Source organism: Chiloscyllium plagiosum, unplaced genomic scaffold (genome assembly GCF_037043375.1).
Source record: "Chiloscyllium plagiosum isolate Xiang-an unplaced genomic scaffold, Cpla_swu_hap1 HiC_scaffold_12, whole genome shotgun sequence".
NCBI lineage: Eukaryota > Metazoa > Chordata > Chondrichthyes > Orectolobiformes > Hemiscylliidae > Chiloscyllium > Chiloscyllium plagiosum.
Window position 1 is genome coordinate 34,693,593 of NW_028270150.1, and position 26,301 is coordinate 34,719,893.

At 41.3% G+C, this 26,301-nt stretch overlaps 1 protein-coding gene across 3 annotated transcripts in view; it reads right to left on the minus strand.

Moving 5' to 3' along the window:
- The window catches only part of LOC122555309 (E3 ubiquitin ligase TRAF3IP2-like), a 71,441-nt gene that overhangs the window by 22,998 nt on the left and 22,142 nt on the right, over positions 1–26,301 (minus strand). Inside the window, exons 2-3 of one of the 3 annotated variants that reach the window (XM_087992612.1) lie at positions 9,003–9,113; positions 5,456–6,066 (exon numbers count right to left, since the gene is read on the minus strand). In XM_087992612.1, the coding sequence (XP_087848738.1) occupies positions 5,456–5,939 (484 nt within the window). In that variant the 5' untranslated portion in view covers positions 5,940–6,066; positions 9,003–9,113. Of the gene's footprint in view, positions 1–5,455; positions 6,067–9,002; positions 9,119–26,301 lie in introns of all 3 variants that reach the window. The other 2 variants (XM_087992611.1, XM_043701176.2) reach the window with 2 other exon arrangements.

Here is a 26,301-nt window from a genome sequence, read left to right on the forward strand (position 1 = left end):
ATGGAACTACTACAGCAGATTGCAAACTTTGAAATCAGAACAGAGAAATGGAAGGAATTTAAGCTAATTCATATGGAGTGTTTTATCCGCTGCATTGTGAATCATTGGTAAGTTATGAACAAAAACAAAATCCACTCCTTCAAATGTGTGCTAAAACTTAATCTCCAACTGTCTTCAAAAGTACATTGTGTGTCAAATGGCCTAAAATAAATCACGATCCTTTCTAAATGTAATTCCATAATAGTTATGAGTGAAAGTATGCCAGTAATTAGGACAAGTAAGATGGGGACTAGCAGTATTACAAATGGGACCACTTATCTAATGTCAATATATACAGGTCACTTGGTAGTATAAAGCTTGAATATTGCTGAACAAAAAACATGTTGCCCAAGCTTTTCATCCTGGACTCAAACACAAGAATGCCACATTTCAGAAGATCAGAACAATTTATTGTACAGGAGAAAAGGAATGTTGAATTTGTTAGCAAGAGTGGGTCATGTCTTTTTATGGCGAGTTGATGTTCATGTGTCCTGGTGGCTAGTTTTCTGCCTGTTTGTCCAATGTAGTGTTTGTTACAGCTCTTGCAAGGTATTTTGTAAATGTATCCTTATCACTAGTATCTTTACATACAGATTAGGAAGGACACCAGTTCAACTGGAACAACACATCAATCCTAGGACAAGCCAAACAGAGACATGCACGAGAGTTCCTAGAAGCATGGCATTACAACCGGAACTCTATTAACAAAAACATTGACTTGGATCCCATTTACCAACCCCTGAGAAAAAGGAACAGGAAATGACATCATAGGAAATGATGTCACAAACCCAAGGAAACCCACGCACAAATAGAAAGGGGCTACACCACCAGAACTTTATCTGGAGGCTCACTGAAGATGTTACCTAGTATGGTGACGAAACATCTGAAAACTAACCTTTCAGCTCAGCAAGCAAACCTTCATCCAGAACCTCAACCTGAGCTACAAATCTCAAAACTCGATGAAAGATTTATTTTATGCAAGAAATGGTAGTACTCAGTACAATGGTGAGCAAAAATTCAACAGTTGTCAAAAAGGGGAACTAGATATACATGAGAAGGAAAGAAAATTGCAGGTAGATGCTGAAACAGAAGATAAGTGGTACTAACTAGATTTCTCTTTAAGGAACTGGCATAGACCAAATGGGATAAACAGCGTCTTTCTGTGCTGTACTACAATGGCTATTGAGACTAAACTCAGGATAACAAGGTGAATAATTTACCTGTGACAGAAGCAAAATTAAACCAGGAATTTTGTGTATTCTAACAAGAGTAATGAAGAAAATAATGAGATTTAACATAGATAAACCCAAGGTTTTTGCGAGGTGTGAGAGAGGAGATTACTAGCCACTGGAGATGTCCTGGAGGACTGGCGAGTAGCTAATGTTTTTCCTCCATTCAAGGAGGGAAATAGGGATAATCCAGGAAACTATAGACCGATAAGTCTCACATCAGTGGTTGGGAAGCTACTGGAGAGAATTTTTCGGGATAGGGTTTACACACATTTAGAAAATGTACAGTTCTATTTTATAAAGAAATCCTAATAGCCTAATCATTTTCACCCTATTGCTATTAAGCATTAACAAGAAAATTGCCAAAATCTGTCAAACTACTCTTCATTAAGAAATTATGACTTTGGTCTGGAAAAATACTAATATCATTCCTTTTATTTATAAAAAAGGGAGAGAAACTTGGTTTCTTTTATGCCTGTCAATTGAAAATCAGTTGTGGAGTGATTGAACAAATGAGATATTATTCAAAACCAATGTGCAAGTTCAGTCTTACCAAGATAGTTGACTTTTTTTTTCAGGTGGACATTGATAAGACAGATAGATAGCATGCATGGACATTTCACTCTAAAAAAACTTCAAGAGGTTATGGAACAACATCAAATATTTAGAGAAAATATCACACAGATGTGCAAGTAGCTTATCGTCTTGGCTTTGATTGGTTGACATGTAAGGGAGAGTGGAGAGATGGCATATGTACCTCTACCAGTTGAATGTGAACACCAAGAATCTGCTTTGTGACCTCAAGTTTTCAACATATTTTTCATTTACTTGGATGAAAGAACAAAAGAGGCTGCAGATAGTACTTATTTACCAGGATAGTAAATTGTTTTAATGGGAACCAGAAGTTACAAATGGTATAGGTACGATATTATAGGTACAGGTGGCATAGTGGTTAGCACTGCTGCCTCACAGTACCAGAGACCCGGGTTCAATTCCCGCTTAAGGCAACAGTTTGTGGAGTTTGCACATTCTTCCAGTGTCTGCATGGGTGTGCTCCGGTTTCCTCCCACTGTCCAAAAATGTGCAGGTTAATTGAATTGGCCATGCTAAATTGCTCGTAGTGTTAGGTGAAGGGGTAAATGTAGGGGAATGGGTCTGAGTGGGTTGCTCTTTGGAGGGTCAGTGTGGACTTGTTGGGCTGAAAGGCTTGTTTACACACTAAGTAATCTAATCGAAACATAATTGGCTCATTTATGTTCTAGCCCCCTCAGGGTGAAGGTCAAAGGATGAAAAGTTATGTTCCACCTAATGGAGAACATTGCTGGACCCCATTTGGTCTACTGCATTCAGTTCAGAATACCTCAGCAGAGGAAGAATTGAGAGTGTTCACCACAGATTCACCAGAGTAAAACTGGAGCTGAAAAAAATTAAAATTGAGGATGCACTGCAAAGTTTTGGCTTGTAGTCCTTTGGATATTCAACGTTAACAGATGCTATGACTGTTAGGGTGGATAGGGAAATAATTTCTTACAGTGGGAGAAGTAGAAAACATTAGACAGTACAAAGACAACTTCTCACACAGTTTATGGAAATCCAGAACTCCCTTCTCTACTCATGCTACCCTTAGAACAACTATTAAAGCTCAGTAAACTCAAAGTTTAAAATCTGAGGGGTATACATTTCTGATAGACAAGGGCATTAAGATTTTGGAACAAAAATAGATAGAGGGAATTGAGGTAGAGATTAGTCATTGAATTTTAATTGAATTGTGGGATAGGTTTGAGGGATCAAATGGCCTATTTCTGTATCAATTTAGTCAGATTAAGTAGCGTGCAAAACTGAATTGAGTTTTATGCGAGCGAGTAACAGACTAAGCATCTGATCCTTAAAGGCATAGCATGCTGACGTACTTAAGCTTGTGGCTCTTATCTACTAGTTTGTGCCACTTGAATTTGTGTCTTTGCATCATTATCATTCTGATATACAGATCAAAGACTCAAGAGCAGCTAATTAATAGGAAATTATTTAAACTTTATATGTCATCTCCAAGGTTTCAATGCACAAATCAGCAAGCCACTGATAGCAACATTTTGCACACTCGTACAGATATCGTTTTTAAAATATCAAAAGCCATTCATCCCAAATACTTATTAATTAGAACATATATAAATAACTGCTAAGAGGAAAAAGGCAAATCAGATATTAGCAAGCGATTTAGTCAATTTTCAAGGTATCACGAGATGATTAACACAGATGCTTTTAAGAGTAAGCTAAATAAACACAAGGAGGAAAAAGGAATGGAAAGATCAGATGATGGAATAAGTGGAGTGGAACATAAAGATTAGTATAGACCTGTTAGGTTAAAAGGCCTGTTGCTTGTTAAGAGCTTTCATGGATTTGTTCAGTCAAGTTGCATCTGAGTAGGCTGCCAAAACCAATTTAACAGAAAGGTAATGTAGTCAACTATGCAGATAGTTGATAAATAAGCTCATAAAAGGCATGCTGGATAGCAGAGGTGTTTGGCAGAATGGAATTATAAAAGAACAGATGGAGCTTTCATTGACAAACAAGAAACGGATTAAATGAGTATTGTTGGGTTAGAAATGTTACCACCTACATTTCAGTGATGGGTTTACTTCTATTCTCATGTGATTTGTCCCTTCATTCAAAGAACATAATAATGGTGAAATGTTGACAACAGAAGAGTAGCAAACAGTGAGGTAGACTAATCAGCTTTAGAAAGGTAGGAATGAGAGCTAGGTAAACAGAGGTAAAAACAATGACTGCAGATGCTGGAAACCAGATTCTGGATTAGTGGTGCTGGAAGAGCACAGCAGTTCAGGCAGCATCCAAGGAGCTTCGAAATCGACGTTTCGGGCAAAAGCCCTTCATCAGGAATAAAGGCAGTGAGCCTGGAGCGTGGAGAGATAAGTTAGAGGAGGGTGGGGGTGGGGAGAAAGTAGCATAGAGTACAACGGGTGAGTGGGGGAGGGGATGAAGGTGATAGGTCAGGGAGGAGAGGGCGGAGTGGATAGGTGGAAAAGGAGATAGGCAGGTAGGACAAATCCGGACAAGTCATGGGGACAGTGCTGAGCTGCAAGTTTAGAACTAGGGTGAGGTGGGGGAAGGGGAAATGAGGAAACTGTTTGTGGACTTCAACAGTTTCCTCATTTCCCCTTCCCCCACCTCACCCTAGTTCTAAACTTGCAGCTCAGCACTGTCCCCATGACTTGTCCGGACTTGTCCTACCTGCCTATCTCCTTTTCCACCTATCCACTCCACCCTCTCCTCCCTGACCCATCACCTTCATCCCCTCCCCCACTCACCCATTGTACTCTATGCTACTTTCTCCCCACCCCCACCCTCCTCTATCTTATCTCTCCACGCTCCAGGCTCACTGCCTTTATTCCTGATGAAGGGCTTTTGCCCGAAACGTCGATTTCGAAGCTCCGCCGTGCTCTTCCAGCACCACTAATCCAGAAGCTGGGTAAACAGACACAATTTCTTCTTAAATGAATGCAAGGTGAGGGAAAGCAAGGACTGAGAGTATGAATTCAATGCAAAGGGACACAAATGTAGGTAAACAAAGACCTGTGGTGAATGGCTTGCATCAGTGGTGGCACACTTACCTTGGAAGCTTGGGTTACTAGTTTAAGATTCAGTTGAAGGACCTAATACAGGCTAATGCTATCAAGGAATGTCATGTCTAGATGCAGTCTGTGTGATGTGACATTAAATTAAATCAAGGCCATGCCATCAGAAATGTTCATAAAATTAGTACAGTAGTCATAGGGAAGTTCTCCCTGCAGTCTGAATGACAACAGAAATGGCCATGTAATCTAGCTTAAGCACAAATTATCCACTGTGGCTGACTACAAAGAATAACAACTACACTTTGGAAATACCTGATTAGTTGCAGAAAACATTCACATATGCTGGGGGTAGGAAAGCTGCAGAGTTAAACACTTTGTATGTTGAGGAAACTTTTTTAAATATACAAATACTTCACCTATTTGCTGTGCATGGGAATGTGACACAAGATTCTCCAAATCACATCTGTTCAGCTTGTTTAGCAGTTACTAAAATAAATTTACATTTATTTAATGCTAAAACATACTTCATAATGAATGCAACTCTAATCCCTCAATGTCAACGCACTGAAGAAGGAAGGAAAAAGCACAATTAACCTGGTGTCCCATAAGGAGGGAAGTCGACTCTGCCCAGAGGCGTAGGAGGAAAATGGCCAGGTTCAGGAACATACACAGAAACCCTAGGTCGACAAGGGTTTTGAGGCAGAGGGTGACCGGGTGGTTGAAATGGATATGACTGCAAAGGAAACCCGGGTTCAAGTTGCGATAGTCCAAGGCTGCTGTGCAATGAGGTTGGCAAGGGTGGTCTAAAACTCCCACTCAGCGATACGTCGGTCATGCCAGTATTTGAAAACCAGTTGTCAGATTTGTACGTATAACAATCTCCACAGTTGGAAACACAGGGAACATGCCAATTTTCAACGTGTCCTGTAGGGGAACTGTAAGGATATTCCTTTGGCTGGGTTGCAGCAGTAGCAGCAGCATAACTCTTAATATTCTCTGCAGAATGTGATGGGAGCTGCGAAAATTGTCCAGAATAATTCGAGAATCCTCTATCGTTGGAGCATCTATTCTTTGGCATTGGACCAGCTGCAAAGTCAAAGGATTTGATCTCTGATGTTAAGAGAGAGTTCTCGCTGTCTGTTTCATCATTTTCCTCTGGTCTGTTTTTTGATGATTTTGCATACTCTTGTGAAGGTTTTAGAAACCTGTAGACATTTGAAAAAAAAAACATTATGCCACACCTCATCCACAAATTGTTAAAACTGTTTTTTATTTGCAATGTGCAGGTAAAAGCTAAATTATGTAGTTTATGCTGGAAACAAAAATAACAGAATTATGCTCAACTTTGGTTTTAAAAGCCGAAATATTTGGAGATGAGAAAAGTTGTTCAACAGTTTCGAATTCAGAGAAAAAGAAATGGAGTGCATTGAGTCTTGATTTCAAAATGAATCGAGAAAGGATGCTCAAATGAATGAGAAGAAATAGATTAGATAAGCACTAGCCATTGTAACAGTGATAAGTTAGAGTCAAAAATATTTTCTGAGCATGTTTGGTATTTTGACCAAATGACAATAGGAGGCTGGCATGATTAAAAACAAAATGTGCTTCTTTTCCTACAGTGGAAAGGTGACCAAGGGAGAGAGTCTGTACCAATAACCACATGGACAGTACTATGCAAGCACGGTGAAAGTGGGTATTACAGATGCTGGAGATTAGAGTCAAGATTAGAGAGGTGCTGGCAAAGCACAGCAGGTCAGGCAGCATCTGAGGAGCAGGAAAATTTATGTTTCGGGCAATTCCTGATGAAAGGACTTTGCCTGAAAGGTAAATTTTCCTGCTCCTCAGATGCTGCATGACCTGCTATGCTTTTCCAGCACCACGCTAATCTTGACTCAGTACTCTACAAGCATCTACTGAATAATGTAGAATATTGCCTAGATATATCACAAGTATAAAGAATCAAAAGCAGGAAGAGGGCATTTGGCCAGTAAAGCCTGCCAGCCATTCAACAAGATCATGGCTGATCTGCCACAGCACCTCATAGCCCTCAACTCCATAATATTTCAAAAGTGTACTTGCCTCCTCTTTAAATACTTAGAGTAACCTAGCCTTCACAATGCTGTGGAAGAGAACTCAAGACATTCACTGCCCCCTGAGAAAAGAAGCTCCTATGCACCTCAGTTTCAAATAAGAGCATTCCATTATTCTGTAACTGTCTCCTAGTTCTAAATTCCCTCACTAGTGGAAATATTTTCTCAAAAGCTACTTGTCAAGGTATCTCAAAATCTTGCATGCTTCAATAAAAAGCACCCCTCATTCTTCTAAACACAACTGAATCAAAGTCAAATATGCTGAGCCATTCTTGCTAAATTAACCACTTCGTCCCAGGGATCAGCCTAATGAATCCTTTTTGAAAGGCCCTCAATGTCAGTACATCCTCTTTTAAATGAGGTCTAAGACCATGCAACAAGGTTATCCTACTTTTAATCTTTAACCCCTCCCCTTGCAACAAAGGCCAAAATTCGATTTGCTTTAATTACTTGCTCTTAATTATCTGCCATTTGTTTGCCCACTCAATCATCTTATCCATATCCCCTTGCAAATAACTTACATCCTCATCACAAAATGCTATTCTAGCTACTTTTGTGTCATTAATAAGTTTGGATATATTGCACTCTTCCTTCAAGTCCTTAATATGGAATGTAAATAGTTGAGGTCATAGGACTAACCCTTGCAGCGATTGTTGCAGATTTCCAACCTGCAAAAGACCCCTTAATCCCAACCCTGTCTATGTCAACCAAACCTCAATCCAAGCTAATACATTACCCTCAATACTGTGAACATTATATTTTGCAATGATCTTTTATGTGGCATCGTATTAAATGCCTCCAAATACGCTATATCTACCAGTGCCCCATTATCAACTCTGCTAGTTATATCCTCAAACGATTCTGACAAACATTTCATACATGATTTCCCTTTCACAAAACGGTGTTTGATTACATTAAGCTTAAATTCTTAATATTGAAACCTAGCATTTTCCGAAGATGTTGATAAGGCCTCTTCTGCAGTACTGTGCACAGTTCTGGCCGCACTGCTATAGGAAGGATATTATTAAATTGGAGGGGGTTCAAAAAGATATTGCTTGGAACAGAGGATTTGAGTTATAAGAAAAAAAAGGCTAGATAGGCTGGGTCCTTTTTCATTAGAGCATAGGAGGCTGAGGGGGTGACCACATACAGATTTATAAAATCATGAGGGGAATACTTAAGGTGAATAGTGAGGGTCTTTTCTCTGGAGTGGGGCAATTCAAAACTAGGGGACATATTTTTAAGGTAAAGGAGAAAGTTTTAAAAAATACATGAAGGGCAACTTTTAAAAAATATATTGATTGTGGTTAGTGTGTGGAATGAACTGCCAGAGGAAGTGGTGTATGCAGGTATAGTTATGTTTAAAAAGATATTTGGATAAGTACATGAATAGGAAAGGTTTGGAGGGATATGGGCCAAATGCAGGTAAGTGGAACCAGTTTAGTTTGGACACCTAGTCAGGCATGGATTAGTTTGACTGAAGGGTCTGTTTCCTGATCATATGACTCTTCCATGTTAGAGAAAAAAGCAGAACAAATACAGTTAGGAAACAATCAACTGGTTGTGCATCATTTCAACGTCGGGGGGGGGGGGGGGGGGGGGGGGGGGGGGGAGGCGAGGAAAAAAAAAGGGTTGATTGGTGATTGGCGATCTAATAAAAGTCTTCCAAATTATGAAAGGTTTCTGGTAGACAGCGGATATAGAAATATTTCCCCTTCTGGGGAAGAGCATTTGTGAACAAGAAACAAGAATAGGCTCCTCGGCACTTTGAGCATACTCTGCCATACACTAAGATCATGGCTCATTTAATTTTAATTCTACACTTCTGCATACCCCGCAAAGGGAAAAATAGACAGCATAAACAATAGGAGACACCTATGGGGGGTAAAATATACATTTTTGGTTTTCTGTAATCAGAAATACGTATTAAGTTCAATTTTTTAAAAAGCTGGAATGCAAAAGTAGTTCCAGTAATGGTTGACATGAGACATCACATGTTAAAACTTATCCACTCACTAATGTCCATTAGAAAAGGAAACTGCCATTCTTACCTGGCCTGGCTTACATGTGATTCCAGATCCTCATGCCACCTTCTTCCTTACTCATTGAAGTAGCCTAGCAAGCCACTCAGCTCAAGGACAATTCGGGATCAGCAACAAATGCTAATCTTGTCACAGTCAAAGAATACATCCAAAAAAAAAGTATGTTTTCTTTGTTACCGAAAAAATATCAAGTTAGAAAGTGAAATTATCAGCTATCTTTAATGTGAAGTCGACTTAAGAGAGAAAGTTTCAATGGAGGACACACTGAACCTTTGAGAGTGACTGAAGACAATGGCTTTGGTCTCACAAATAATTTAACTGAATGGAACTATAGTCCATCTAAGGCTAAATATCCGATAAACAATTTGTAAATACTGTCAGTGAAGGAGATCAGAAAAGTTGAGCTGGGCATTATCAGTTTGGAGGTTTACCTCATGTCAGTGATAGCACACCAACTGCCTGCACTTGAGAAAAGTAATAGCCCAAGGACAAAACAATTTTGATGACCAATGCAAAATCAACACACTGGTGACCCCCTGAGCATAACAATGGAAAAAAAAGTAATTGGAATAATTAAGATAACTGTGGCAAAAGCTGCAAAAGAGATGAAGAGAGGATATGCTCAGAGGCAGATGTAATTTTTGTTGTTCATTTGTGAGAAATGGGTGTCACTGGCTGGGTTGGCATTTATTGCTTATCTTGAGTTAACTTTGAACTGCAGATGCTGGAAATCAAAAACAAAAATAGGGTTCAATAATTTTAGGGCGTGAGCACCTTCTGCCATGACCTTTCCCCAACCCCACACAACAGGCCTTGTCATCACGTGGGCCGCTATTGCAACCAACCCATTGGCAGCTGCCTTCTTAAATGACCTACTAAAGCGCTCAGGATAAGGCAACAGCTTACCTTCAGTTAGAGATGGATAACAAATGCCAATTTGGCCAATACCACCCATTTCCCGAGAATGAACAACATTTTGGTGAGTTACAATTGTCACTTCCCACTTTTGAGTCTCCATACATCTTCCCACCGGCCTGTCTCTCCTATTTGTCTGACTACGGGCACCATGCAGGCTCACTGAACCTCTTGTATAAGAGCTCCCACCACAAAACCGCAAACAAAATACTCAACCACTGGGGAGCTAACATTTATCAACTGAATGCATCAACATTTATAGGTGTCTGATCACATCACAGTCAGAACACTGTGTTCAAATTTTCAGAAATATTTGAAATCAGAGTCCTACCCAAAATACACACACACACAAAATCAATGTAAACAGGAAACATTGAGTATGTGCATCTGTTGTGCAACTGGTTTTGTTCACAAGCAAAAGATTTACTTTGGCCCCACAAAAACTAAAATTCAACACAATGCATAGAAGTTTTATTTATACTAGTAGCCAACAGTCATTTGCTAAAATTGAAACATTAGAAACAGAAGCAGTTGATCATTCAGCCCCTCCAGCCTGTTCTGCAATTCACCAAGATTACAGCTGATCTGACTGTGGCTTTAACTCCACCTACATATCTGCCCAACATTAGTACAAAAGGTACATCATGAGCAAACAACAGATGATAATCAAAACTAAACTTGAAACTCTACACAGTCTCATTCTAATCTTGACGTACCTGCCCCAAAATTCACATTCCCAGTGCTGATTCCTTTTTTTATTACAAAACAGGAATGTAAAGAATCCAATTTTGTTGCTTCGAAGAACTTATTTTCTCTAAGCCATGTCAAATCTATTACTTATTCCTCTTGCTGTGATTATCTGCTGCGAACGTGGTTTTAAAAATGCAAAATCACTTTCAGGAACATCCTAGACATGGTATTGTTGTTGATCATTCAATTGCTGACAGGAAACACAACCACATTCATTTCCCTCCCTACAAACACCTTTTCACTATTACAAGAATCCAAAAATGTTTACCAGGGCTCAGCTTGCCTGCATTTATCCAGTAATCAGTTAGTAAAACTGATTTGAATTGCAACACAATACTCAACTAATTAGCTCTGTTTAAAGTCAGCCTCTGATCTTAAACTAAAGCAAAGTATCGCCCAAGAAGTGCATGTTAACTGCCCACATTTCCTGTTTCTTCAGTAAGGCCAGTTATCTCATCAGTATTTTAAATAAGTGATTCTAAGGAGATACAAATAATTGGAGCGATCATATCAGGATGTTTCAGACATGAAATTTGTAAACGGCCCTGAGTTGAGTTATCTTCAAAGGAAGATGGAACACAAAATTGGGACAGCCTGCTTCACAGGAAATAATCTTCTTTTATTGTGGAAAAGATTATTAAATACTAAGAGTAAACAATAAAGATGAAATTAGTTTAGCATTTCTTAAAGTAAAATGAATGTAAAACAAGATTTGAAATTTGCACATTTATGCATGGAACAAGTGATCCTGTCAAATCTGCAGCACAGATAAATGAATTTATTTTAAAATGTGGTTGATCATAAGGAATCGGAATGGGAGTAGACTGTCCAGCTCCTTGAACCTGCTCGGACAAGGATCATGGCTGATGTGACATTTCTCACATTCACTTTACTGCTCTTCCCTGGTAACACTTGGTTCCCCTACTGATCAGGAATCTATTTCAACAAATCTACACAAAGACTCTACCTCCATAGCTCTGTGGCAAGGAGCTCCAAAGACTCTCAACCCGCTGATTAGGAGATGCCTCTTAATATCACTCTTAAAATAGCCCCTCTTTGCTCTGAGATGATGTCCTCTGGTCCTAGACTCTCCCATGTGGGGAGACATCCTCTCCGCATTTACCCTGTCAAGCCCCTTATGAATTCTATATATTTCAATGAGATCACCTGTCATTTTTTCTAAATTTCAATGAGTCCCAATGTGTTTGTCGAACAAGCAAAGGATAATCTTGCCATATGGGGACCATCCTAGTGAACTTTCTTTGAACTGCCTCCAAAATGAAAGATAACTATTCACGGTACTCCAGAATTGATCACCTACAATATAATCTCCTTGGAATGAGGGCCAACATCCCTATTAGCCTTCTGGTTTCCTGCTGCACCTGTGTTTCAAACCTCCAAGTCCCTGCAATTTTTCTCTATTTACACACTGTCACTTTGTTCTCCATTCCAAAATGAACAGCTTCACATTTTCCAAAAACTATACTGCATTTGCCCACTTATTCAAATCTCTGTAACCTCTCTCAAGTGTTTGAATCCTCATTGCATCTCGTCCATCTATTTTTATGTCATCTGCAAACATGATGCATGCACTTCCTTCCTCCAAGTCATTAACATATATCTTAAACAATTGTGGTCCTAGCACTGATCCCTGTGGAAATCCACTGAAAACCAAACTTAAAAAAAAAACCCATACTTGTTGTTTCCTGCCATTTAGCCAATTCTTTACAGATGAAGCCTTTACTCATTGGATTTTAGAAGAATAAGCAAAGACCTTATTGAAACATGCAAGCTTCTTAGCAGGTATGGGGGGAGGTTATGTCCCCTTGAGGGAGACTCTAGGACCAGAGGGCATAATCTCAGAATAGAGGTTCCCATCTAAGACAGATGAATTTCTTCTCTGAAGCTGAATTAATCCGTGAAATTATCTACCTCAGAGAGCTGTAGAGGCTGGCTCATTTGATAAATTCAAGGCTGAGACAGATTTTTAACCATTAACAGAATCAAATGTTATGGGGAAAAGCAGGAAAGTGAATTTGAGGATAATCAGATCAGCCATGAGATCATTGAATGACAGGGCAGGCTTGAGGGGTAGAATGGCTTACTTCTGCTCCTATGTCTTGTGGTCTCATCATTCAACTCCAACAGTAGAATTTATGGTGCTTGCCCAGAATTCCCTCAGCACTTCAAGATCTCTCATTTTTTGGAATTCCAAGAACAATTACAGTACAAAATCCAGACTGACTTGAGCACCAAGAAATTTAATAACGTCATCCAATTTACATATCCACCACCTTGGCCATGTCACTCAAAATCAAACTAGTTTCGATGAATGACGCTCTGCATTCATGACAAGTGTTTAATATTAAATCCATGAAGATGCTCTGGTTTCTTTCTGCTTTATCGTTGCTATTTCAACTTCATTAGTATTACACATGATAATTTCAAGACTCAATGGGTCACAGTGGAAAATTGTTTGGGAAGTAAGGTTGCAAGTTTAAAGCTTTTAATCGCATCTGGCTGTTTTGCTGTTGAAAAATGGCTTACTTAGCTTGGAAGTTTCTCACTGTGTCAGTCTGCATTCTGAAACACTAAGCACATACACACACACACACACATATATATATATGGAACTGTTCAATACATTTCTTTTTGTTCTGTTGAACAAGTAGAATTGCTTTTTAAAATATGCACTTGTCTGAAATTTGCTGGTTCTAATTTTTATGATGTTAACTCTCATTTGACGGTCATTGTCAACAAGTTAGAAACCTCAAAGAAAGAGGAAGAGGAAATTAAAACAAATTTACAAATACATACTAGATCTACAATCATGCAATAAAATCTACCATCTGACTAAATTCCTGTTTCATCATATACTTTTCCTATTTCTCTGTCACAAAACAACATCCTTTTTATGCTGAGGTTTGTAGCATACCACCAATATTAGTGCAGATCGACTGAACAACAGTGATACATATTAAGTAATTCATTGGATAGTTTTTCTATTCCTTAACACAAATTTTTTACAGTGCAATAAATAATCTGGCATAAAATGCATCTCAACAATGGTGATTCACATCAGAACTGGAAAGGATTCAATGGCAACTTGAGGATATTTGTGCAACAGCACAAAGAAAGATCAAGGTGAAGCTCATACCTTCGGTATTGTAGTGCAAGGCATTAATGCTAATTGTGTAATTTACTAATCACACTGCGTATATTACAGGAAGGAAATATTGCAGGACCTTGATCCCTCTCATAGAAACTTGTGGTTAAGGTATAGTCTACAGTAAGCCTGCAAGTGCCCATTCCTCATGCATAAATGGTATGCAGTCTCACTAACAGGGCAACTTTTACATCCATGTGTTTTCCTTATTCCACCAATTACAAATTCGCTGGGGCTGTTGATGGACGCTCTTTTCTGCTTCAAAAAGTGCACCAACAAGACCAAACCAAGGTCTCATAGACAAAGACAGCCACCTTTCTGGTTTAACTCCAAGTCCTTTTGCTGAACTGTATAAAACCTACTGCATTTCAGTAACTATTTTACAGATTAAATGAATGTGACATATTATTACAAATTCTGTTAGGTGTTCACTAGCCTTAGGTTTGTCTCCCACCAGATCTTAATTTATTCTGACCATTAGTCACAGGGGAGGGGCACTTTAAATTCATGGGGTGTGGGCATTGCTGCTGGTGTCACATTTATTGCCTGTCTCTTGTTACCCTCGAGAAGATTGTGGTGAGCTGCCTCCTTGAACGGCTGCAGTTCATGTGGACCCACAATTCCGTGAAGAAATGGATTCCAAGAGTTTGACCCAGCAACACTGAAAAATGGGACATTTCCAAGTCAGGATGGCAAGTGGCTGGAGGGGAACTTGCAAACAATGGTGCTCCCATGTGTCTGGTGCCTTTGCTTTAAATGATAATGATTCTGGGTTTGCAAAGTGTTGTCTGAAGAACCTTGGTGAATTTCTTCAGTGCAGTAAATAGAACACACTGCTGTTACTGCACGTTGGTGGTGGAGGGACTCAACGTTTGTGGCTGTGTCATAGATTCATAGAGATGTACAGCTTGGAAACAGACCCTTTAGTTCAACTCATCCATGCTGAACGGATATCCTAACTTAATCTAGTCCCATTTGCCAGCACTTGGCCTGTATCCCTCTAAACCTTTCCCATGCATATACCCATCCAGATGCCTTTTAAATGCTGTAATTGTACCAGCCTCCAACACTTCTTCTGGCAGCTCATTCCACACAGGCACCACCCTCTGCGTGAAAATGTTGCCCCTTAGGTCTCTTATATCTTTCCCCTCTCACCCAAAATCTATGCCCTCTAGTCTAGACTTCAACTCCAGGGAAAAAAACCTTGTCTATTTATCCTATCGATACCCCTCATGATTTTATATACCTCTAAGGTCACCCCTCAGCCTCTGATGCTCCAGGGAAAACAGCCCCAGCCTATTCAGCCTCTCCCTATAGCTCAAATCCTCCAACCCTGGCAACATCCTTGTAAATCTTTTTTGAACCCTTTTAAGGTTCACAACATCTTTCCGATAGGAAGGAGACCAAGACTGCATGCAATATTTCGAAAGTGGCCTAACCAATGTCCTGTACAGACGCAACATGATCTCCCAACTCCTCCACTCAATGTTGTGGCCAATAAAGGAAAGCATACCAAACACCCTCTTCACTATCCTACCAGCGACTCTACTTTCACTGAACTATGAATCTGCATTTCAAGGTCTCTTTGTTCAGCAACACTCCCCAGGACCTCACCATTAAGTCTAAGTCCTGTTAAGATTTGCTTTCCCAAAATGTAGCACTTCACATTTATCTAAATTAAACTCCATCTGCCACTCCTCAGCCCATTGGCACATCTGATCAAGATGCCGTCGCACGGGGAGGTAACCTTTTTCGCTGTCCACTACACCTCCAATTTTCTTGCCAATCAAGTGGCTACTTTGAACTGGATGGTGTTAAGCTTCGAGTGTTGTTGGAGCTGCACTAGTTCCAGGCAAGTGAACAGTTTCCCATCACACTCTTGACTTGTGTCTTGTAGATGGTGGACAAGCTGTTGGGAGTCAGGAGGTGTTATTCACTGCATGTTTCCTAGCCTCTAGTCTGCCCTCATAGTTACTATATTTCTGTGGGCAAAAGTGAGGACTGCAGATGCTGAAAACCAGAGTTTAGATCAAAGTGGTGCTGGAAAAGCACAGCAGGTCAGGCAGCATCCGAGGAGCAGGAAAATCGACATTCTGCACCACCTCGTGCTCCCGCAAGGAGGTTGAGCAGTTCATCAACTTCACCAACACATTCCACCCCAATCTTAAATTTACCTGGACCATTTCTGACACCTCCCTCCCCTTCCTGGACCTCTCCGTCTCCGTTAATAACGACCGACTTGACACTGACATTTTTTTTTTTACAAACCCACCGACTCCCACAGCTACCTGGATTACACCTCATCCCACCCTACCTCCTTCAAAAATGCCATCCTATATTCCCAATTCCTCCGCCTCTGCCATATCTGCTCCCAGGAGGACCAGTTCCACCACAGAACATACCAGATGGCCTCCTCCTTTAGAGATCGCAATTTCCCTTCTCACGTGGTTGAAGGTGCCCTCCAACACATCTCATCCATATCCCGCACCTCCACTCTCAAACCCCACCCCTCCAACCGTAACAAGGACAGAAACTCCCTGGTCCTCACTTTCCACCTTCGCATTGACCATATCATCTGCCGACATTTCTGCCACCTCCAAACGGACCCCCACCACCAGGGATCTATTTCACTCCCCACCCCTTTCCGCAAAGACCGTTCCCTCCGTGACTACCTGGTCAGGTCCACGCCCCCCAACAAACCACCTTCCCGTCCTGGCACCCTCCCCTGCCACCGCAGGAATTGCAAAACCTCCTCCCTCACCACCATCCACGGCCCCAAAGGAGCCTTCCACATCCATCACAGTTTTAACTGTACATCCACCAATATTGCTCCAACGTTGCTCCCGATACGTCTCCTGCATATTGGGGAGACTGAACACCTCCTCGCACAGCGCTTTAGGGAACATTTCTGGGAAACCCGTACCAATCAATCCCACCGCCCCGTGGCCCAACATTTCAACTCCCCCTCCCACTGCCGAGGACATGCAGATCCTGGGCCTCCTCCACGGCCTCTCCCTCACCACCCGACGCCTGGAGGAAGAACGCGTCATCTTCCACCTTGGAACACTTCAACCCCAGGGCAACAATGTGGACTTCACCAGTTTTGTCATTCCACCCCCCCCCACCTTACCTCAGTTCCAACCTTCCTGCTCAGCACTGTCCTCATGACCTGTCCTACCTGCCAATCTCCCTTCCCACCAATCCACTACACCCTCCTCTCTGACCTATGACCTCCACCCCCACCCCCATTCACCTACTGTACTCTTTGCTACCTTCTCCACAGCCCCAGCCCCACCCCATCCCCATTTATCTCTCCACCCTGGAGGCTTCCTGCCTCTATTCCTGATGAAGGGCTTTTGCCCGAATCGTTGATTTTCCTGCTCCTCGGATGCTGCCTGCCCTGCTCTGCTTTTCTAGCACTACTCTGATCTAACCAGTGTATTTCTGTGGCCAGCCCAGTTCAATTTCTGGTCAATGGTAAACTCAAGGATATTTAGAGTGAGGAATTCAGTGATGGCAACACCACTGAGTGGCCAGGAATGGTGGTTGATTGTCTCTTAGAGATGGCAAAAGTGAGTACTGCAGATGCTGGAGATTACAGCAAGATCAGAGTGGTGCTGGAAAAGTACAGTAGGTAAGGCAGCATCCAAGGAGCAGGAAGTTTGATGTTTCGGGCAAAAACCCAATGAAGAAGGGCTTTTGCCCAAAACATCGATGTTCCTGCTCCTCGGATGCTGCCTGACCTGCTCTGCTTTTCCAGCACCACTCTGATCTTGACTCTGACTGGAGATCGTCAGTGCCTCGCACACGTGTTGTAAATGTTACTGAGCACTTGTCAACCCAAGCCTGGATAGTGTCCAGATCTTGTTCCGTTTAAACATGGACTGTTTCAGGAATTACAGAAAGTTGTGCAATCATTGGCAAATATTCCCACTGCTGACTTAACAATGGTGAAGCAGCTGCAGATAGTTGAGCCGAGCACACTACCCAGAGGAACCCCGACAAGGTATCCCAGAGCTGAGATGACTAAATTCCAACTAAATCATCTTCCTTTTTGTGACTCCTATTGTTGAGCTTTCCCCCAGTTCCCATAAACTCTAATTTTGCTTAGGTTCCTGAAGCCACTCAGTCCAATGTGGCCTTGCCATCAAGGACAGTCACACTCTCTCCACTTTTAGACTTCAGCTTTTTTTGAACCAAGTCTATAGTGATGTGCGCTGTCAGTGAGCTATTTATTTCGAAGCGAGTGCTGCTTGCTAGCACTATCAATAATACCTTTCACTGATGATGGAGAGTAGATCAATGGAGTGGTAACTGAACGCCTGCAGAACATTATGTTGCAAAACAAATATCAGTTTTTTAACTGCTTAAGTTTTCAGAACATTTGGAAGGTGTCAGGTATTCAAGACGTTTTGTATGTATGAAGACAGCGAACTTTAGTTAGTTATAGAGGTACCTATGAGACCTGCACAAGGAAAATTATGGCCTAAGTTCAGAAAATTCATAAATTGGGGGAAGACTGGTACAACTACAACATTTAAAAGGCATCTGGATGTGCACATGAATACGAAGGGTTCACAGGGATATGGGCCAAATGCTGGCAAATGGAACTAAATTAAATTTACAATATCTGGTCGGCATGGATGAGTTGGATCGAAGGACCTGTTTCCATGCTGTCCAACTCTATGACACTATGAATGACACTATGACACAATTTCCAACTGCAAATTTGTATAAATGATTTGGATGTGAGCACAAGAGATCCAGTTAGTAAGTTTGTAGATGACACCAAAATTGAAGGTGTAGTGGACAGTGAAGAAGATTACTTCAGATTTAAATGGGATCTTGATCAGATGGGTCAATGGGCTGAGAAGTGGCAGATGGAGATTAATTTAGATAAATGTGAGGTGCTGCATTTTGGGAAAGCAAATCTTAGCAGGACGTATACACTTAATGGTAAGGTCCTAGGGAGTGTTGCTGAACAAAGAGACCTTGGAGTGCAGGTTCATGGTTTCTTGAAAAAGGAGTCGCAGGAGGGTGGATAGTGAAGGGAACGTTTGGTATGTTTTCCTTTATTGGTCAGAGAATTGAGTACAGGAGTTGGAAGGTCATGTTGCGGGTGAACAGGACATTGATTAGGTCACATTTGGAACATTGCATGCAATTCTGGTCTCCTTCATATCAGAAGGATAGTGTGAAACTTGGAAGTGTTCAGAAAAGATTTACAAGGATATTAACAGAATTGGAGGATTTGAGCCAAAGAAAGAGGCTGAATAGGCTTGGGCTGTTTTCTCTGGAGGGTGGGAGGCTGACGGGTGACCTTATCGAGGTTTATAAAATCATGAGGGACATGGATAGGATAAATAGACAAAATCTTTTCCCTGTGATGGGGGAATCCAGAACTAAGTGGCATATGTTTAGGGTGAGAGGGGAAAGATTTGGGTCATAGAGTCAGATGTACAGCAGGGAAACAGACCCTTCTGTCTAACCCATCCATGCCGACCAGATATCCCAACCCAATCTACTCCCACCTGCCAGCACTTGGCCCATATCCCTCCAAACTCTTCCTATTCATATACCTATCCAAACGCCTTTTAAATGTTGCAATTGTACCAGCCTCCACCACTTCCTCTGGCAGCTCATTCCATACACATACCACCCTCTGTGTGAAAAAGTTGCCCCTTAGGTCTCTCTTATATCTTTCCCCTCTCACCCTAAACCTATGCCCTCTAGTTCAGGACTCCCCGACCCCAGAGAAAAGACTTTGTCTATTTATCCTCTCCATGCCCTTCAATTTTGTAAACCTCTATAAGGTCACCCCTCAGCCTCCAACGCTCCAGGGAAAACAGCCCCAGCCTGTTCAACCTCTCCCTATAGCTCAAATCCTCCAACCCTGGCAACATCCTTGTAAATCTTTTCTGAACCCTTTCAAGTTTCACAACATCTTTCCAATAAGAAGGAGACCAGAATTGCATGCAATATTCCAACAGTGGCCTAACCAATGTCCTGTACAGCTGCAACATGACCTCCCAACTCCTGTACTCAATACTCTGACCAATAAATGAAAGCATACCAAACGCTTTCTTCACTATCCTATCTACCTGCGACTCCACTTTCAAGGAGCTATGACCCTGCACTCCATTGATCAGATGGGCCAATGGGCTGAGAAGTAGCAGATGGAATTTAACTCCGATAAATGCAAGGTGCTGCATTTTGGGAAAGCAAATCTTAGCAGGACTTATACACTTAATGGTATAGTCCTCGGGAGTGTTGCTGAACAAAATGTACAGGACCCAGCACCAATCCTTGTGGCACTCCACTGGTCACAGACCTCCAGTCTGAAAACAACCCTCCACCACCACTCTCTGTCTTCTACCTTTGAGTCAGTTCTGCATCCAAGTGGCTAGTTCTCGCTTTAGTCCGTGAAACCTAACCCTGCTAATCAGTCTCCCATGGGGAACCTTGTCGAACGCCTTACTGAAGTCCATATAGATCACATCTACTGCTCTGCCCTCATCTATCCTCTTTGGTACTTCTTCAAAAAACTCAATCAAGTTTGTGAGACATGATTTCCCACGCACAGTCATATTGGCTATCTCTAATCAGTCCTTGCCTTTCCAAATACATGTACATCCTGTCCCTCAACAACTTGCCCACCACCGACATCAGGTTCACTGGTCTATAGTTTCCTGGCTTGTCCTTACTACCCTTCTTAAACAGTGGCATCACGTTAGCCAACCTCCAGTCTTCCAGCATCTCACCTGTGACTATCGATGATACAAATATCTCAGCAAGAGGCCCAGCAATCACTTCTCTAGCTTCCCACAGAGTTCTAGGGTACACCTGACCAGGTCCTGGGGATTTATCTACCTTTATGCATTTCAAGACATCCAACACTTCCTCCTCTGTAATATGGACATTTTGCAAGGTGTCACCATCTACTTCCCTACATTCTATATCTTCCATATCCTTTTCCACAATACTGATGCAAAATACTCGTTTACTATCTCCCCCATTTTCTGCAGATCCACACATTTGGCTGCCTTGCTGAGCTTTGAGGGGCCTTATTCTCTCCCGAGTTATCCTTTTGTCCTTAATATATTTGTAAACACCCTTTGGATTCTCCTTAATTCTATTTGCCAAAGCTATCTCATCTCCCCTTATTGCCCTCCTGATTTCCCTCTTAAGTATACTCCTACTGCCTTTATACTCTTCTAAGGATTCAATCGATCTATCCTGTCTATACCTTACATATGCTTCCTTCTTTTTCTTAACCAAACCCTCAGTTTCTTTAGTCATCCAGCATTCCCTATACCTCCCAGCCTTTCCTTTCACCCTAACAGGAATATACTTTCTCTGGATTCTCATTATCTCATTTCTGAAGGCTTCCCATTTTCCAGCCATCCCTTTACCTGCAAACATCTCACCCCAATCAGCTTTTGAAAGTTCTTGCCTAATACCGTCAAAATTGGCCTTTCTCCAACTTAGAACTTCAACTTTTAGATCTGGTCTATCCTTTGTCATCAATATTTTAAATCTAATAGAATTATGGTTGCTGGCCCCAAAGTGCATTCCCACTGACATCTCAGTCACCTGCCCTGACTTATTTCCCAAGAGTAGGTCAAGTTTTGCACTCTCTCTGGTGAATTTAAGTGTGTACAAGAAAATGTTCTTGTACACACTTAAATTCCTCTCCATCTAAACCCTTAACACTATGGCAGTCCCAGTCGATGTTTGGAAAGTTAAAATCCCCTACCATAACCACCCTATTATTCCTACAGATAGCTGAAACCTCCTTACAAGTTTGTTTCTCAATTTCCCTCTGACTATTAGGGGGTCTATAATACAATCCCAATAAGGTGATCATCCCTTTCTTATTTCTCAGCTCCACCCAAATAACTTCCCTGGATGTCTTTCCAGAAATATCCTACCTCAGTAGAGCTGTAATGCTATCCCTTATCATAAATGCCACTCCCCCTCCTCTCTTGCACCCCTTTCTATCCTTCCTGTAGTATGTGTTTCTTGGAACATTAAGCTGCCAGTCCTGCCCATCCTTGAGCCATGTTTCTGTAATTGCTATGATATCCCAGTCCCATGTTCCTAACCATGCCCCGAGTTCATCTGCCTTCCCTGTTAGGCCCCTTGCATTGAAATAAATGCAGTTTAATTTATTCGGTAAAAATAATGACTGCAGATGCTAGAAACCAGATTCTGGATTAGTGGTGCTGGAAGAGCACAGCAGTTCAGGCAGCATCCAAGGAGCTTCGAAATCGACGTTTAGGGCAAAAGCCCTTCATCAGGAATGGTGATCCTGATGAAGGGCTATTGCCCGAAATGTCGATTTCGAAGCTCCTTGGATGCTGCCTGAACTGCTGTGCTCCTCCAGCACCACTAATCCAGTTTAATTTATTAGTCCTACCTTGTCCCTACCTGCCCTGACTGTTTGACTCGCTTCTGTTCTCAACTGTACCAGTCTCAGATTGATCTCTTTCCTCACTATCGCCCTGGGTCGCACCCCCTCTTCCACCTTACTAGTTTAAATCCTCCCGAACAGCTCTAGCAAATCTCCCTGCCAGTATATTAGTCCCCTTCCAATTTAGATGCAAACAGTCCTTCTTGGACAGGTCACTTCTACCCCAAAAGAGATTTCAAATGGTCCAAAAACGGGAATCCTTCTCCCATACACCAGCTCCTCAGCCACGCATTCACATGCTCTATCCCCCTATTCCTGCCCTCACTAGCTCGTGGCACCGGGAGTAGATTACATTAGACTAGACTATCTATAGTGTGGAAACAGGTGCTTCGGCCCAACGAGTCCACAACGACCCTCCGAAGAGTAACCCACCTGGTCCCATTTCCCTCTGACTAACACACCTCACACTATGGGCAATTTAGCATGGCCAATTCATCTGACCTACATATCTTTTGGACTGTGGGACGAAACCAGAGCACCTGGAGGAAACCCACGCAGACAGGGGGAGAATGTGCAGACTGCCCTAAGAAAGTCGCCCGAGGCTGGAATCGATCCTGAGACCCTGGCACTGTAAGGCAGCTGTGCTAACCACTGAGCCACCGTAATCCAGATATTACTACTCTCAAGGACCTCCTTTTTAAATTCCTGCCTAATTCTCTGTAATCTCCCTTCAAAATCTCAACCTTTTCCCTTCCTATGTCATTGTCCACATTGGAACCAATGACCTCCTGCTGGCCCCTCTCCCCCGTGAAAACATTCTGCACCCTCCCTGAGACATCATTGATCCTGGCACCAGGGAAGCAACACACCATTCTGATTTTTCGCTGTTGGCCACAGAAACATCTGTCTGTACCTCGGACTAGAGAGTCCCTTAAAACGATTGATTCCTTGGAACCCGACTTACCCCTCGTTGCATTAGAGGCAGTCTCAATACCAGAAACTTAGCTGTTCATGCTACATTCCCCTGAGAATCCATCACCCCCTACATTTTCCAAAACAGCATACCGGTTTGAAATGGGTATAGCCACAGAAGGCTCCTGCACTAGCTGCCTACATCTCTTACCTTTCCTGGAGTTAACCCATCTATGTTACTGTATCTGAGACTTTCCCCCCCCTTCCTAGACCTGCCATCCATCACATACTGTTGCCGTTGCAAATTCCTCATTGCCTTTAACTGTCTCTCCAACCGATCCATTCAATCTGATAAGACTCGCAACCAACAGCATTTAATGCAGATATAATCCACAGTAACCCTTAAACTCTCTTTAAACTCCCACATCTGACAAGAAGTGCCTATCACTCTACTAAAGGGCCATTTTTGCTCCTTCACAATTTCCAGACCCAGAAAATAACACCACCTTATTCTCTACAAAACACTGCCCCAGGTTAAATTAAGAGTTATGGCTTATATTTTAAGTTTAATCAAGAGACATATCTCAAAAAGCACATAATCAGGAAAGAAACCACTCTACTCACTACTGCAGACTTTCTGTAGGTCCCACTTAAAAACAATACACTTATCTGCTTCTGTGCTGTGAACTTCACCCAAACAGTTCCTCCAAAATCAGTTGCCAATTTCACTGTTTGGAGTGCATCTGGAAAATTAACAATGTCCAGCGACACATGAATTCAAATAGCAAAGGCAGTAACCGGGCATGTTCATTGCTGTGTCAGTTTCTTTCTCTCTCTCTCCTGCACTGACCTCACCATGTGCATCCTTTGTCTGTTCTTCTCCCTTTTAAAACTGCTGTTGTTTTGACTTTTTTTTCCAAAGTTCCAAAACAATGCAACAGCATATAAAACAGTAATTGCTGCTCCTGGAATTTGAGGAAATCACCTCCAACTCCTAAATACCTCAATAAAAGGAGCAGCTGTTACAGCCAGAAATTTTTCCCGTCCTCCATCTTGGATTACCCAGAATCTAAAAGAGACCTAAGAGGCAACTTAGTGGTGGAGGCTAGTACAATTGCAACATTTAAAAGGCATCTGGATGGGAATATGAATACTAAAGGGTTTGGAGGGATATGGGCTGCGTGCTGGCAGGCGGGACTAGATTAAGTTGGGATATCTGGTTGGCATGGACTAGTTGAATCGAAGAATCTGTTTCCGTTCTGTACATCTCTATGACTATAAATGCCATTTTTTTGCGTGTGACACCAGCACAAACACATTACAGCTGTAAATTAAGGTCATTTTCACATAGGCACCTGATTCCTATCAACATCAGCCTGAATACCTGTATGCTAAAACACATACCCTTAGCAAAGATCATGCATGCATGTTTAATAACTTGGGGAGAAGAAGGGTAAGATAAAATATTCAAATTTTTTAAAAATCCATAGTTTTCTGCTGAATCAGTAGTCACACACTATTGTAATTTAACTAAAACCAAGGACAGTTTAAAAACACATGGATAAACCAGTCATGCCAAGAGATAATGTGATAATGTGCGCTTAAAAAAAATAGATCATGCAACTCATAACATTTTCTGTCACTGTCTATTAAGCTTTGCAGAGAACACCAGAAAGAATGATGGTTACACCTGTGGACATTGACACCCACTGAAGGTAAATAACTTAATCCTAGCGATTTCAATTTCTATTTGGATATGGTGGAGGAAAGGGTTATGATGTTGTACTCCATTAAACTAATTGAAACCTTTGACCATAACGCCTTTAAAATAAAATTGCTAGGACTGCAAACAATTTCTTGCCTCTTGAAATTAGCTGCCTCATGTCCTATTATAGGGGAAACTAGTCAATCATGCTTGACCATATTGCATCTTAAGTCTTAAAATGTTAATTAAAATGATGCAAGTCCTCTGAACACTAGCTTTGACATTCAGTCTTTTTCTCATTTTCTTCAAACATGGCATTTTAAAAATATTAAATTCATGGTTTAGAGAAAAAAGATTGCCACATTAGCAAGTTAGTTTTGCTTTGATTGCAATATATGAATATACATGAAAAGTATATCAAAAAGTATAGTAAAAATACCACCAGCAGCTTCATAGGTGTGCCAGACTTTGAACCAATAGAGGAGACATGAGGACTGGCGATGGGTTTTCTTTGGACCAAAAAGCCAGAACAGGAAGACAGTTCTCAGAAGTTGCAAACTAGACGAACTTAGAGATAACAAATGATCTAAATATCAGTTCAATTTCTGCTAGAAAATTACGTCAAAAATCTGGGAGATGGGTGGCATCAAAAGACCAACCTCAGCGATAACCTCAGAGATTCTGTAGCAGGAAAATACAGGTAGTACTACAGAAAACCACTTCCTACTCAAAGTAATCTAGTAATTTTTATTGAAAAACATCAAAAACACCAAAATCTAAACCAGATATATTTACAATTAACCTTCAAATTGAATCAAATATTAACAGATTCAAGGTCATGATTTGGAGACATTGGTGTTGGACTGGGGTGTACAAAGTTAAAAATCACACAACACCAGCTTATAGTCCAGCAGGTTTAATTGGAAATGCTCCAAAAGCTAGTGCTTCCAAATAAACCTGCTGGACTCTAATCTGGTGTTGTGAGATTTTTAACGTTATAACAGATTTAAAAAATGCATATTGCAATTTCAATATGAAAACTTGGGACACTTGTATAAAAGAAACAACTGATATATAGAATCGATCAAAGGGAAAATAAAAATGTTATGAGAAAACCTATGAAAGCATGACATTTGAACTACTCTACCAAAAATGTTTCAAAGTAGCTTAAATCGGGTAATTGCGGTCCTTAGGATTGATACGGGGGCTAACTCCACTCCACTTAGTGATTTGGATATAGATCTGCACAAATACTATCAACATTTCATGGGTTACTGAAACAGGATGTACAATGAAATTCTGTAGAAGACCACAGGAAACTGTAATGAGGGGGAAAATGGCCTAAACAGGTGGCAGTTGGAATTTAATTCTGGTCTCTAATGCATATTGCTAAGACAATCTACTTCCTCTTCGCTAAAATCTCAACCTTGTTCCTTTGTAGCTCATC